At 37.4% G+C, this 14,683-nt stretch overlaps 1 protein-coding gene across 8 annotated transcripts in view; it reads right to left on the bottom strand.

Annotated features, from left to right (window-relative positions):
- Positions 1 to 14,683, bottom strand: part of LOC111505867 (protein peste) — a 63,877-nt gene that overhangs the window by 13,725 nt on the left and 35,469 nt on the right. For all 8 annotated transcript variants that reach the window (XR_012465511.1, XM_023160775.2, XM_023160779.2 and 5 more), the window contains 4 exons: positions 9,884 to 10,318; positions 7,134 to 7,349; positions 1,692 to 1,992; positions 999 to 1,201 (listed from right to left, as the gene is read on the bottom strand). Coding sequence is in view for 7 of the 8 variants with exons in the window: in XM_023160795.2 (XP_023016563.1) it covers positions 999 to 1,201; positions 1,692 to 1,992; positions 7,134 to 7,349; positions 9,884 to 10,318 (1,155 nt within the window). In the remaining variant the exon portion in view is untranslated. The remainder of the gene's footprint in view (positions 1 to 998; positions 1,202 to 1,691; positions 1,993 to 7,133; positions 7,350 to 9,883; positions 10,319 to 14,683) is intronic.

Consider the following 14,683-nt stretch of genomic DNA (forward strand, 5'->3'; position numbering starts at 1 on the left):
AATCGGCCCTTAAAATAGATGACTAAAAATATTACTGCTTACTCATCAATGTAATTTGTATCACTTTCTACTGGTTTATCGCAGAACAAAATCGAACAATTCAGACGAAACTTGAAATGATGACTTACCAAAAACCTGAATATTTCCTCTCAACTTGTAGCGACAAGTGCGAAAGAAATTAAAAAGAGCGTTGGGTCATTAACGACCCTCTGAGCATAAATAGGTTGATTTCATTCATTGCCACACTCATAGGGTGTCCAGTAAATGCAATTCCTGGAATCGTGAGGCTGCTACGGAAAGTGTTTCCGGATCTGAAACAGGTTTTGATGTTGTACTTGAATGCAATTCTTCTCATCCTTTCAGACATTCCACTGATGTTGGTAAGTGCAAGCACTGATTATGACGGCTTCTCTTCCTGTCAATCAGCCAAAGTCTCTACCACCATCACTTTGGGGTAACCATTCCGTTGAGAATCTTTTTTGATAATGCCTAGTTCGTTCTCGAGACCTTCCTTTGTATCACAGAGCCCAAAAGCACGGTCTACAAGAGTCTTGATGATTCCTCGTTAAGTCGATTGATGGTGGTTGGATTCGAGGTTCAAATACTGTCCCGTGTGAGTGTGTTTTCGGTATATATTTTTATTCATGCATGTTATTCATGTCGTGATATATTTTTGAAAATAAATAGTTTGCGAAAATCGAACTGAAAGGTGTGGTTCATGAAATTACTATGGATCCTCATCAAGTAACGGCCAAATCAATCAGATCATATAACTCATATAGAAATTGAAAGTACAATATAGAAGAAATATTAAAATGCCTCTGAGGCATCATAATTGTAACTTGTTTACGAAAATAGTGACAAAGATGACTGAAACAACTTAATATGAAATTCCACTAGAAAATATCATCAGGTAATTGATATGATTTCTTCAGATTTTTCGGTATGAACAAATAATTCCATCTGAAATTGTAATTGAAAATTTGAAAATGACTTACTGGTTCCAACACGAGGAAAAAATCACTCTTTTCTTCACTTGGTGTCATACCTTCAATACTATTGATGTAATATGGATCAGCTTTATAAAAATAAGGTAACGATACAAACGCTGGTGATCCAAATTTACAAGTTGAGACGTTCACAGTTCCTGAAGGCATACAGTCGCCTTCACAAAAACATTTGTTTTCAGGTATCAGGGTTCCTGAAACAAACAAAGAAGATTATCGATAATAATGAAATTATGTAGGATCTAACACATGCCTTCCGGAAATCTTTGATGTCACAATTTTGAACGGAGATTTGCACAAATCTGTTAGAGAAAATATCTAGCAACATCCCTTTAATTCAACAGTACTAGACTGATGATTCACCAGTACTAGACTGTTGAAGAGTAATACTCCGAATCAGTCTGTAAGTGATCAGGTGCATGATTTTTATATATGAGAAAACTGCCACAAAATTTTGTCAGATTTTGATTATATTGATTATAGGCCAATGTTGTTTGGATCATAATGTGGATAGAGACTTGTACAATCGAAAGACGGTACAGCAGAGCATATGATTTGTGCTTGCCCAATCGCGGACTAATTGATGTTCAAATGAGTGTTTGAACGATAATAAACCCTCCTACCGAATAAATCCACTAACCCAATATATTTGCCGTTTTCGATCGAACAAAAAAATATACCAACCATTATCCAGAAATCTCTGTCCAGCAGAATACTTGTATCCAACGACGCCATTGATAACTATTTCTTTCTCATACTCCAGTTCCATGAACCTACATAGATCCGGAGAAAACAGTTTGATGATACTCTCCTTGGTCAGTTCTCTGGGGAAAAACTCTCCGGAAGAGGAATCTTTCAATCCCCCGCATTCTCCTTGATAGAAGCTGGAGTATTTTGCATAATTCCATGACCTCAATTCACCTAAATGGCCCGAGAATCCGGTATCCATTTCAAAAACTCCCTCATAATTCTCTGAACCGTTTCTCTGAAAAACAAGATCACAAGTAAGTACAGTAGTTCATCAAGATCATTTGCCTAACTGATTAAACTAATGAGTCGCTTTTTGGGAAACCTTACTTTTTATACTAGTTGAAAGATTCTATAAATTATCTATCGTACGATGAAGGTATGTACTATGTATGTACTAGTCTACAGAAGAAAAAAAATGCCGTTTCTGGAAAACTGCTTCCTCACCAATAGCCTATTCCCACAAATAAAACCTACTACGTCCTTTCGGAACCTCAATTTTGCTCTGGCCATGTTTCCCAACCAATTTGCCTGTCGCGTCGCTGAGCTTGGGTTAGTCACTATGAATCTTGTTGGAAGTACAAAATTAAATTATAATACCATCGCCTTTATTCACTTAGGCTTGTTTCCTGGAGAGAGTTAAGTACAGCAATGCATTTGTCGTTCAGCTTAGCATCTCTGACCAGACCTATATCGAGTCGAATTTGGTATAGAATCGTTAATGCGTTGCGTTTGGTCTCTAATTTCAACTACAATCAATGATAACAGTATTGATTAGAATTGATTTTCTAATCTGAGCAAAATAAATCATTTTGTTCCTTAAAGTACTAGCTTGATGTATGTTTCAATGGAACCTTGTCAATTATTTATTTGTTCTACGTTGCTTACCTGTGACTTGAGAAAACCCCACAAGAAAAAGTCTAACAGGTTCAAAACGTACGATCTTGGTGAGATGACTATGGTCTCAAATCGTTCGTGCAGAATATCTAATGTGGTATGTGTTGTGTGGCACATAGCGCCGTTCTGTTGAAACCACATGTCGTTGATGTTCAGATCATCCAATTCAGGCCATTGGTGACTATCGACCTATAGTGCCCGCCGACAGTGATCGCCAGGCCAACATCGTTCTGAAAGGAATATGGATCGATGACGCCGCCACCCCAAAATTCACACCAAACAGTGACCCCCTAATACCACGAAGATATCCTGTTACCGACACAACTGCCGGAATCGATTTTCAATTATTGGAACGGACATATTTGTCCGTTCCAATAATTGTGTAATATAATATAATATATAATATAATATAATATAATAATATCAACATGAAGTCGACCAAGCTCATCCTCAGTTCAATCAGGTTGAAGCGTACTTCCCTTCCTCTTGCAGCTGATATTTGTCAGAGAGACGAATGGGTTCATGACTGAAGAGATGGTGGCGGTATGATTGTCCTCAGACATCAGTACCGCCCTTCACCGGGTACCCCTACCAGGCTGGGGTGGGATGGATGAAAAATTTGTTCATCCGTTAACGGGGAACATGAGGATCTCATTCGACAAAGTGTCGGGGCCTTCTATATCGGGAGGGGTCGTCTACAGCATAATCTATAGCTTCCTCAACTAACGGATTTTCGTGAGTTTCTGTGCTATCAAAAACTCGCCGAGTCCTTGACTGAATGGAGTGCTGAATGGAAGGCAGCTGCAAATCTCTGCGGATGGCTTCATTCCGCACGAAGCACGGAGAATTCACAATCATCCGTATCAACTTGGTAATCTCTCCAGGATGGAGATGTTAGACGGAGCCGCTTGTCCCCACTTACCTGAAGCATACATGACGACAGGCTTGAACAGCGTGCTGTAGATGGTAATTTTGTTTTTAAGGCTCATTTTTGATCTTCTGTTGATGAGAGGGTACAGACTAGCTATCCGACCCTCTATCTTTGATTTAACGTACATAATGTGCGGGTTCCAGGTGAGCCTACGGTCTATCAGAAGACCGAGGTACTTTACCCGCGCCTGCCAGTCAATCTCCCTTACTGAGATCCTCACTTTTCTGGCCGGATAAGATATCGTTCTTCCTATGGTTATCGCCAGAGTCTTTTCCGGGTTCACTCGGATCTTCCGTCCAAAGTACCAGCGCTCGAGGTCGTTCAATGCACGTTGCATGTAGACAATCCCGAGCTCTCTACCCATGGAAGATGAGAGGAGAGCCGTGTTGTCGGCGTCTAGAGATATCTTCACACGCTCAGAGCTCGGAATGTCACTGGTGTGAAGTGAGTACAGCGTGATAGAGAGCACGGCCCACTGTGGCACTCCATCGAGGATCTCTCTGTTATCAGACAGAGAACCTTCTACTCTAACCTGAAATGTTTTGTCTTTCAGAAGGGACCCAATCCACCGGATCAGGCCCCGAGGCAGGTCGAACGCAACTAGCTTATGCAGAAGACTTTCGTGCCATAGACGCTCGAAGGCCTTCGAAATGTCTAAAAGTAAGACATGGACAGAAGTAATTCCTGAAGTGTTTTGTTATCTTCCGGAAACAGAAGAGTACATATGAGTTTTTTTTTTCATAATTGCATTTTTGATTCAATTCATCTCCCATCTACGAAATTTTCTTCGAAGTCAAATTATGATTTTGAAACAGTTCTCTGAATAATTCCTTTTCAAAACTTGTTGACCTTTTTATAATATTCTCAGAGATGAAAAAAATCGATTAATGGAAATTTTATTACATTCAACCTTTCGAAGAAAAACATTTCGGTAATATAGCATTCACAGCTGAATTTCAATGAAGTGTTTTCTGGAATCATTGATTTTAATTTCATAAGTGTTTTGTCGATTGATTATTATGTGATAATTTCCAAACTATGGATTTAATGAGAGAAACTTGTTTACCTTCTTTCCATGATTCATTGAGGTCAATTGAACTGATTCTATGGAAATTTTAGATATTTCCAACCTGTCAAATAAAAAATAATCCTAATTTTTATCAGATCTCTTTTATTTTCAACACAAAATGCAGGTACATTTTTCGATGTTGATCAATATGTTATGTACTGCTGAGGCTAGAGAACCAGTTGCAGCAAAAAATTATTTTAGGAACAACTACAGAGATATATCGTCATAAATGCGAAAATACGAAACTAATCTACCTAGTAGGTTGCTATTAGCAATAGTGACAATTAAATTAGTATGACGCTGTCAGTGTGTGAATTTTCGAAATTGAATCAATACTAATTGTCTGTTATTGTTCTGTTCTCAATTTGTTACTTTAATAATTCACTTGTTATTAAAATGGCGTACACAAATGAAGAAATGGCTGATATGTATTACGTTCACGGTCTGTCGCAGGGGAATGGGTTAGAAGCTTCTAGAAGATATGCTGAAATGTATCCTCAACGGCAGCATCCTTCACATAGAATATTTGCTTGACTTCATCAACGATTACGAGAATATGGTTCATTCGACAAAAGAACGCAGGATTGTGGTTGCCATCGAGAAGTACGAACACCACAGCTTGAGGAAGCAGTACCTAATTTGATTGAAGAACAACCTACTACCAGTACTAGAAAGATTCCTTTCCAGCTAAATGTTGATCATATGACGGTATTTCGAATTTTGAAGGAACAACTCTTATACCCTTACCATCTGCAACGAGTACAGGCACTGTTATCGCGAGACTTTACGAACCGTCTTGAATTTTGCAATTGGATGCTGGAAATGATCAGAAGAAATTGTGACTTTCTGAAGACGATAGAATTCACAGACGAATGTAGTTTTTCTCGTGACAAGATTATTGATTTTCATAATTACCACATATGGGCTGATGAAAATCCTCACGCTATTGTCGAAACTAACCATCAAGAACAGTTTTCTCTTAACGTGTGGCTCGGAGTTATTGGGGATGATTTTATTAGGCCTTATTTTCTACCTCCTCGATTGAATGGTGAGGCATACGTTCAATTTTTGAAAGAAGTGCATCCAGTACTGCTGGAGGAAGTTCCTTTGGGCGTCAGAAGGGATATGTTTTTTATGCATGATGGGGCTCCCGCCCATTTTAGTCAAGTAGTACGTCAGCATGCAAATCAGTGGATAGGTTGAGGAGGACCACAGAACTGGCCCGCTCGATCCCCGGATCTCAATCCTCTCGATTTCTCTCTTTGGGGCCATTTACAGCATTTGCTTTATCATACTCTTGTTCGCGATGTAGAGGACTTAAGAAACCGCATCATCGATGCGTGCAGGGTAATCAGAAAGACTCCAGGAATATTTGAGCGAATACGTGGCTCAACGCGCCGACGTCTAGATGCATGCGTAATGTCTGAAGGTAGACATATTGAACATTTACTATGATTTCTACATGTTGTGTGTTTTGTTATCAATAAATTAGTTTTGTTTATTACCCTTTAATCGTTCAATGCAGGTACTAACTACAAAATAACAATAAATTCAGTTCGCATTTATGACGATGCATCTCTGTAGTTGTTCGTAAAATAATTTTTTGCTGCGAACTGGTTCATTTTGGGAAAAAACCCAAGAGACATTTTTTGTTCAGAATGAAACAGGCCATCGGAAATACATTTTTAAATAGTAAAAAAATAATATGACAAAAAGTTACATTGGAAATAAATTTAATGGGTTGCGTTTTCCACCCGTACAACCATGGGGTAAACCAAATAAATTACTGGCTAAGTTTCTTTTTGGTAGTACAAAACGTCAGGGTAATTTCAATATTGTTACTTTTTCAGTGCTTGAGAAAAAAATTGTTATATAAATTTTATGTACCCCCTTTAAGGGGCTGTTTCTTAACAAGGGATGCTCCAATGAAGTTTCTTTATATGAAAGATCCTATCTTTTTTTCGATGAGGAATCACTTCCTTGAATGTTTTACACTTATTCAGTTACACCCTGTATTTTGTCGTGTTCCAATTATTGTGCCATTTTCTTTTACTAGTGAATAGGTATACATTATTATTCAAAAGTTTCACTTTCATTAACTTTTATATATCCCTTTCACTATCATTATTGTTATAGGTTTAAGTTCATATCTATATATTATATCTGTGTTTTAATGAGTTCTTCAATTTATATTGTTCTTGTTATACGAAGTAAGTGCTTTTGCACTTATTGTAATTTTTCTTTATTCAACTATCACTATTATTATCATGTTGTGTGAAACCTTTCGAATGAATGGATAAAGATACTATTATTATTATGTGATTGTCTAAAATGTTCCTTCCTATGAAAGTTTGTCATTTCCACGTTTTTCAAAAACTATAACTGTAACTTATCCAAGACCTTTTGGAGACTGGTCTGTGAATATTATGAATTGAGATACTGACAAATAATTATGAAGTAAGTTCCACCAACCTGTACTTACACCGTAAAACCATCCAAACTTGTCCTTGAAAGGCAGACTTTTCAGCGAGAGGAAAGGAATTTTGGAAGCCGTGGTCATCAATGGATCCTCATATCCAGTGAAGAGGACTTTTCCTACTGATTGAGTGATTGCAATTGAATCTATCAAAGATCTGAGAGATACGGAAAGTCCTTTCTTTATCATGTAGTGCCAGTTTCTTGCAACGAAAGCTGCACTCTGGAAATGGATCGATTATATTATTACTACATTTGTTCGAAATGTATCAAAATCATGCTCAGATAATATACTTCACAACAAAAAACTGTTTCAATGAAATTGAAAACAGCCTATCAGAAAACTTAAAGTACAATAATCATTCTGATTGAATAATATTTGAAGATACTAATTATAATAATAATGACAATAATAATATATTCGAAAGGGTGTATTCCAGGGTGATTCCCTCAGCCCCCTTCTATTCTGCATCTCACTATTGCCATTATCCGTTGCGCTCAGAAAGACTCGAGGGTATAACTATGGCACCCCGGAAACCGGAGGCACAAGGTCACCCATCTGTTTTATATGGATGATCTTAAACTTTATGCCTCTGGAGAGAAGGATCTCCATCAGTCTTTGAGGGTGGTGGAAGAGTACACGCATGCTATCGGTATGAAATTCGGGATAGACAAATGTGCAATGGTTCATCTCAAAAGAGGACGATGCAGGGACTACGGAGAGGATGTTCAGCTCGTAGATGGGAGCATCCTACACCATCTGGATGCCGGAGAGACGTATACTTACCTCGGGGTTGAACAACGCCTCTCACAAGAGGTAACTGCAGTGAAAAAACTCTCTCCGCGGCAAGTATCAGCACAAACTTCGACAGATCTGGTCATCGGAACTGTCGGGGAAGAACAAAGTAGCTGCAACAAATATGCTTGCCGTTCCAATCTTACTCTACTCGTTTGGAATAGTGAAGTGGACTCGGGAGGATCTGTATCAACTCGACGTAAGGACCCGAAAAATGATGCATCTCTATAGGAGTTTGCATCCCAAATCGTCCGTTCCACGGTTGTACTTCCCCCGACAACAGGGAGGTCGTGGACTTTTGAGTTTGGAGTGTCTACATGACAGAATGGTACTGGATACAGCCTGTATATTCGTCAGGAGTTCGGATCCCCTTCTCTGCATGGTCCGTGACCATGAGAGAGCAGGAATTGGAGCATTTCTCCTTAGGGCAGCTGCTCGAGCAGCTGATGAACTCGGTATAGTATTCGACTCTGAACGAGGTGACTACAACTTTGTCACCGAGTTGGAACCCGTTCAGCAAAAAGCTCAGATAAAAGCCGCAGAGATCACCTTACTTCTGCGGAGACACAGGGATAAGCCGATGCATGGGGTTTTCTTCAATAACATTGAAGACCTTGGCTTATCAAAGCGCCTGACGTTCGCTTTTCTCAGGTCGAGTGGGCTGAAGTCGAAAACTGAGGGGTTCATCATGGCTTGCCAGGATGGTGTCTTCAACACCTTAATCTACCACAGTCGCATGATGGGTATAGAGGTTCCTGACACAAGGTGCAGGGCCTGCCGCGAGGCGCCCGAGACCCTAATGCACTTGCTATCAGCATGTCCAGCATATGCGGTCTCGGCCTATATCCATCGACATAACGCGGCCCTAAGAGTGCTATATTACCATCTACGGCACTCTTACGGTATTGACGAGACACCGGTGTTGCTCCACGCTCCAGGGGATATTGAATCCGTTGCGGAGAACGAGAAGTACCGAATTTATTGGAACCGATCCTTGTGGAATACCACAAGTAACTGGATATGGGATATGTTTTCCGATAGTTCAACTTTTTGAGTATGTTCTGACAGGTATGATCTGAACCATCTCAAAGATATATTCCTAAAGCCATACACTTCTGGTTTTTGCAGCAGAATTTCATGATCCACGCTATCGAAAGCTTTTGAAAGATCGCAAAAAACTGCCGCTGCTATTTCACGATTACTTAAATTGAGATAAACGGTTTCCAGTAGATGAAACATAGCATCTTCCGTGTTTTTCAACCTCTGAAACCCAAACTGACTGCTACTAATAATATTATGCTAATTCACAAACATCATAATTCTTTGTTCAACAAGTTTATTTTTATGATTTTAGCAAGGGTAGCTAGCAAAGAAATATGCATAAAGTTAGCAGGATTGTTTGTGTCGCCTCTTTTGTGCAAAGAAATAACAATGGCTGTTTTTAAACATGCCGGGAATACACCCGTTATGAAGCTTGTGTTATAGCTTCTACCAAAGCGGTGATAGCGGAGTTGGGCAACTTGGTACAGGCTTTTATGCTCATGTCATCCCAACCAGTTAAACATTTTAATTTGTTTAAGAATTTTTCTAATTTCCATAACATCTGTAGCCATGAAAAAAAATGTCTCTGAAACTGAGTTGTCTTTAAGAAGAGTCAAAGGATTAATATTGGATTTTATATCTTTGGATAAATTATGTGACACAGTGCAGTAATATTTATTATAATCAGATTCTAGGTCAGTTTTCGTAGGAGCAATATTCTATTTTCCCCTGTCATTGATGATTGCCCAGCTTTTTTTTTTGTTTGTTTGCAGACTTTTTCATTTTTTCATATGATAAAGTTGTTTTGTAGTCCTTATAGTTCTTCTATTAATGTTTTTGTACCTATTACATAGGGAGTTGAAGCCTTCATTAACGAATCAATTCAGAAGAAACTCTTCCCAAATTTATAATCTACTCACCAATGCTACGGGGTTGATAGTTGTGAAAGCATCATGGACACTGCCGTTACTACTTTCTTGATCGAACCACCACGTCTTTACAGTCCTGAATGTGACCGTTTCATTAGCATTCCACGTGACGTTTACCTTCTCCTTGGTCTCCCTGTAGACATAAGGTCCTAGTTCCTGGAACTTTAGTTTTGTGGAAGTATTATATATATCTTCGGGATTTGTCCAGTTGAACATGTGGAATTTGAGGGTCAAAGGCACAGGATTTTTGATCCACACATCGTAAGCGGTATTTCCCGGTTTAAGTACCAACTGGCTGCGTAGAATGGCATCGTGAAGGACCCACCAGAGAATGATGACCAGGATGCCGAATATGATGCAGAAGATGGACATTCCACAGAAGAATGTCAGCATGGCTAGGTGTTTTCTCGACAACATTCTGTATGCCTGGCGAAAGACAGAATCAGTATCATCGATGGGCTCTTATCTTGATGATATTTATATAAGATAGCGGAATTCTAATAATGTGAGTATATTCCAGAAAATATCAATGTTTATTGAGTTTTAGTCAGAATAGCAGATAATGAAAAAACCATTTCAGAGATATTTTATGATGCAACTCATTTGTATAGATAATATATACAAAAATGAGCTCAAACATCTAATAACTCTTGAAATAGTCCGTTTTCACAAGAAAAAATTCTTACAGATAAGATTGGATACCAGTAGTACCATTGATTTTCAAGAATTGTTCATATAAGTAGTTTATCATCAGAGTGAGTGCTTTTTCTATATGTGGGTACCCAGAATTCAAGATCATTTTTTAGATTACTCAAATAGAATACTCTGTAAACAAGGTTATAATATGTTTGTTACATACATTTCTATTTCATTATGACTAGCTGGAGGGAATTAATAAATATTCGAAGAAGAAAGTTATGATTAAGCCAAAATAACGTTATTCTGTATCATATCCGTAGGCATCATTTGAAAAACCAATAAAAATTTGTTTTCAATACTCGTGAAACCATTCATGAATTATATGTTTATGATCGTCATCTGTGAGTTGACACAAATAGGAGTTCGTTAAACGAATTTGTTTTTGTTGTGAGAATCATTTCAAAGTAAATTCATCACATTTATCAGAAGATAATAATAAAAAAATAATATCATCAAAAAACAGGGCATATCAATAATAATCTGAACACAACGATTCACTCAATCGCTTCAATCCTCCAGTTCGCCCTATAAAATAATTGACCAACTGGACTTCAGAAACGCTTGCAATCTTTGAATTTGATAGTAAACTCATTTTTTCAATTCTTATTGCCATATTTCATAACCACGAACAAAACATCAAATGCTTTGCTCATAACAGGGATCGCAAATATCTCGTGACGTCACATTAGCATTCGACAGGCTAGCAGATTCAAAGTCTTGTACCTTACATACAGAGAAACGCACACAGTTAGATTCAACTCAACGACTGATTTTAATTCCTTTGAAAGTGAAATTTCTCATCGATATTCTCTCATATATCAAATTGCATGGCGTTCCTTATCATTATTCGAAGGTGAGTCGTTGTTTTGGATGGATTTCTTCTTCAGGTTTGTATATGGAATCAAATCATGTGCATGATATACACATCTCTGTGAAAGTTTTAATAGATGAATTTGATCATAATCACCAGTAACCTTTTCAGTTACTCATAAATATTATTGTAAAAATGTTGGTGTTGTTTGGAACTGAGTAAATAATTCCTTTTGCAAGTAATTGTTTGTCAGTACATGATAACAACAAATTGTTCATTTATATACTTCAATTGTCCTAAAGAACGTGTTGAACATTACCAACAGCCTTGAACATTTGATGAAACAATACTATTTCGGGATTGGCCATTAAGTGTTGTTGTTCACACTAGAAATTGATTTTGCTGAAGCCAATTTGGAATATTTTCTATATATATTTGTATTAGTACCTGTTTATAAAAAGGATTTGAAGCTTCATTAACTTTTAATTATCATATGCGAGTGCTTTCGATAGCAGACTGTGCTATCATCTTCATGGTTATACTCAAACTGAACGTTGTATCTTCTTGTTTGTTTTTTTATACGGTTAGATCGCCTCGGTGAATTTGTTGATGCTTCATTAATTACAGTTTGGGCAGTCCTCTTTTTCATCCGGATGTCTCATTGAATTTGTCTGTACTTGTGTTATATCAGGTTAGGTCGTGTTGTGTTTTGATTTGTATTTGTTCTTCGATAAGTGAATTATGACTTTTGAATTTATGGATGTTTAGATATTCCCAGTTCATACAGTTCATACAGTTCATACATTGACTCCTTTTATGAGTTTGATGTTTTCTGGTGGGGGATAGTTATGTTTGTTTTGTATGGTGTGTGTGGCGAGGTGTGATGGGTTTATGTATGTTTTTTGTGCTCGTTGTACCTTTGGATCAGTTTTCTCTTGGTTTGGCCGATATATACTTTTTTGCAGTTCGAGTATTGTATGCTGCACACTCCGTTCAGGTTTTTGTGTTCTTCTTTTTCATATCTGTATTTTTTGTGTTATTGTGTGTGAGGTATATCAGTCGTAGTCTGCAGATTCTCATACCTGACTTATCGAATTCTTGGAATCCGTAAGTCTAGTTCACAATGAAAAAAAAAGAAAAGAGAATCGCTTTTCACGATGTATCAGTGAAAAGACGAGATAATATCAGACTGGAGCATGAATTTTATAGAAAACCAATCCATATTTTAATAAACACTTCAATCATCATCATCAATATATGCGAACCGGAAAGGCTACAAGAGGAAAGTGGGCTTGTTAAGACTCTGGTAGAAGAGGCAAGACATATCAGCGAATCGGAATGGTCACATGTTGGTTAACGCATATAATGAGGCCGGAATCAACCGAGCCTTACGTCCTATACAGCAACACACCACGATGACAGTGGAGCGAACGGCCAATGAAAAAAATTTTCTGAACTGAATTGGGAGGATTCTCAAAAACATGAACAAGGACAAGTTTCAAAACCACAAGAACGATAGAGAATAGTCTCAGGTCAGAAAAATACCCCAGGGACATGTTAAAGTGATATGAAATAACGTTCGCTCGAATTGTTAGGTTAAGTTTGAAAGGTTAGGTTTAAAAGGTTAGGTTTGAAAGGTTAGGCTTAAAAGCAGCTATAATAGTTGAACCTCTCCCATTCATCATACTATTTTTCATCATATCTTTCTATTGTTTAATTATTTTCCATTATGATGAATAAAGACCTGTTATCATTATTATAATTGTATCTGTTTTTTTTACTAATTCCTTGTTTGTTTGAATACGTCAGCTTTTTTACGTTCGCCTCCTATGTGGAAGATATTTAAATTTATTTTCGTATGCATGGACCTCTTAACGAGGTTATCCGAACCACTCCGGCCTGGATACCGGCGTGAATGAAGAAGGCCCTCAGCACGTCCGTCCACTAGCACGGAACTACACTATCGTAATTATTGGTTTTTAGATTCGTTGATTCCTTCCCTTTTTGTGGTTCTTTCATAAAAAACGCGAGGATAAAAAGAATATGTTGCTTTTTCTTGGTTTCATGCTAAACAATTATTTCGAAAAAAATCACCATGTTTCTTGATAACAGTGAAAGAGTACGAAACGTATCTCTAAATATCTAAGCTCATTTTCGAACAGTGACAACACTGTGAATTGTTTGGAATAGAGAAAGGAAACAACACAATTTCTTGTGATAAGTAGAATTGGCATTACTGGTGTAGAATAAATAAAACAAACACCAGAACTGTAACCCTTTTCTTGACACGAGTTTCACCAACTTGGCTTCAACAGGAAATTAACTTTATTCTTAACTCGCGTCGAAAAGAGTATTGTCGTTCTGTTGTGTGAAAGCAGAGTTTGTTAGTTCTAGGTGTTTTCGTGTTGAGGTGTTATCACAAATGTGTCATTGCGGATAGTAAAATAATCGACATTGCTTTGAGGAAGCGAATACAAACAACATGCGAATCTAGGATAGTAAATAATTGAAAAAAAACAACCAAATCTGTTAGACAAGTTGATGATATAATGTTATCGAATCAGTTAAGTAGTTACTTCAATATTAAATTCATTAATTGGCATGCTATTTGATGTAAATAGTATTCGAATGATGTTTTTTATTTACTTTGAAATTAGGTTCATTCCTTCCTGGGTTCAAAGTTGAAACGTCTGACGGCATGAATTCATTGAAAATAATATTTCCACTCACCAGAATTGTGACAATACTGCTCCCAGCAAACATTTAGTCAATTGACTTGGCATAATGTCCTCAAAAGTAGTACATCAAGCTCAATTTAGGAGATACGAGTAGGAAATTTGTAAATGGAGCTATAGCGAGTATCTCAAAAAGACCGAGCTTGAGAAAGTTTATTTTTGTTTGTTGTGCTCTATACTATTTCTATGACGTTGAACATAGTTATATTGACCAAATTAATCGTTTCACTCTGGAAGATCTGATTTTTTTTCACCCACAAATATTAATACGTGGAACTGAATTTCATATGTGGGGGTAAACAACATCATGAACTCAAAATAATTATTCGAAGTAATAGCTCACTATCTACAATCATTGATGAAATATTGAAAATACATATGTTCTTTTGCAAATCCAGGGTGTCTCATTTCAAATGGAGACAGAGAGGCATTGAAGTTGCTGCAGAGTTCAACTCAAAATATCCACAACGTTCTTCAATTTTTCTATCTATACTCTATATTAATATTATACATGTGAAAGTTTGTGAGGATGGATAAATGTATGGC

The sequence above is a fragment of the Leptinotarsa decemlineata genome, unplaced genomic scaffold (genome assembly GCF_025532065.1).
Source record: "Leptinotarsa decemlineata unplaced genomic scaffold, Ldec_3_MD MMD2_tig00001064_RagTag_RagTag, whole genome shotgun sequence".
Classification (NCBI taxonomy): Eukaryota; Metazoa; Arthropoda; class Insecta; order Coleoptera; family Chrysomelidae; genus Leptinotarsa; species Leptinotarsa decemlineata.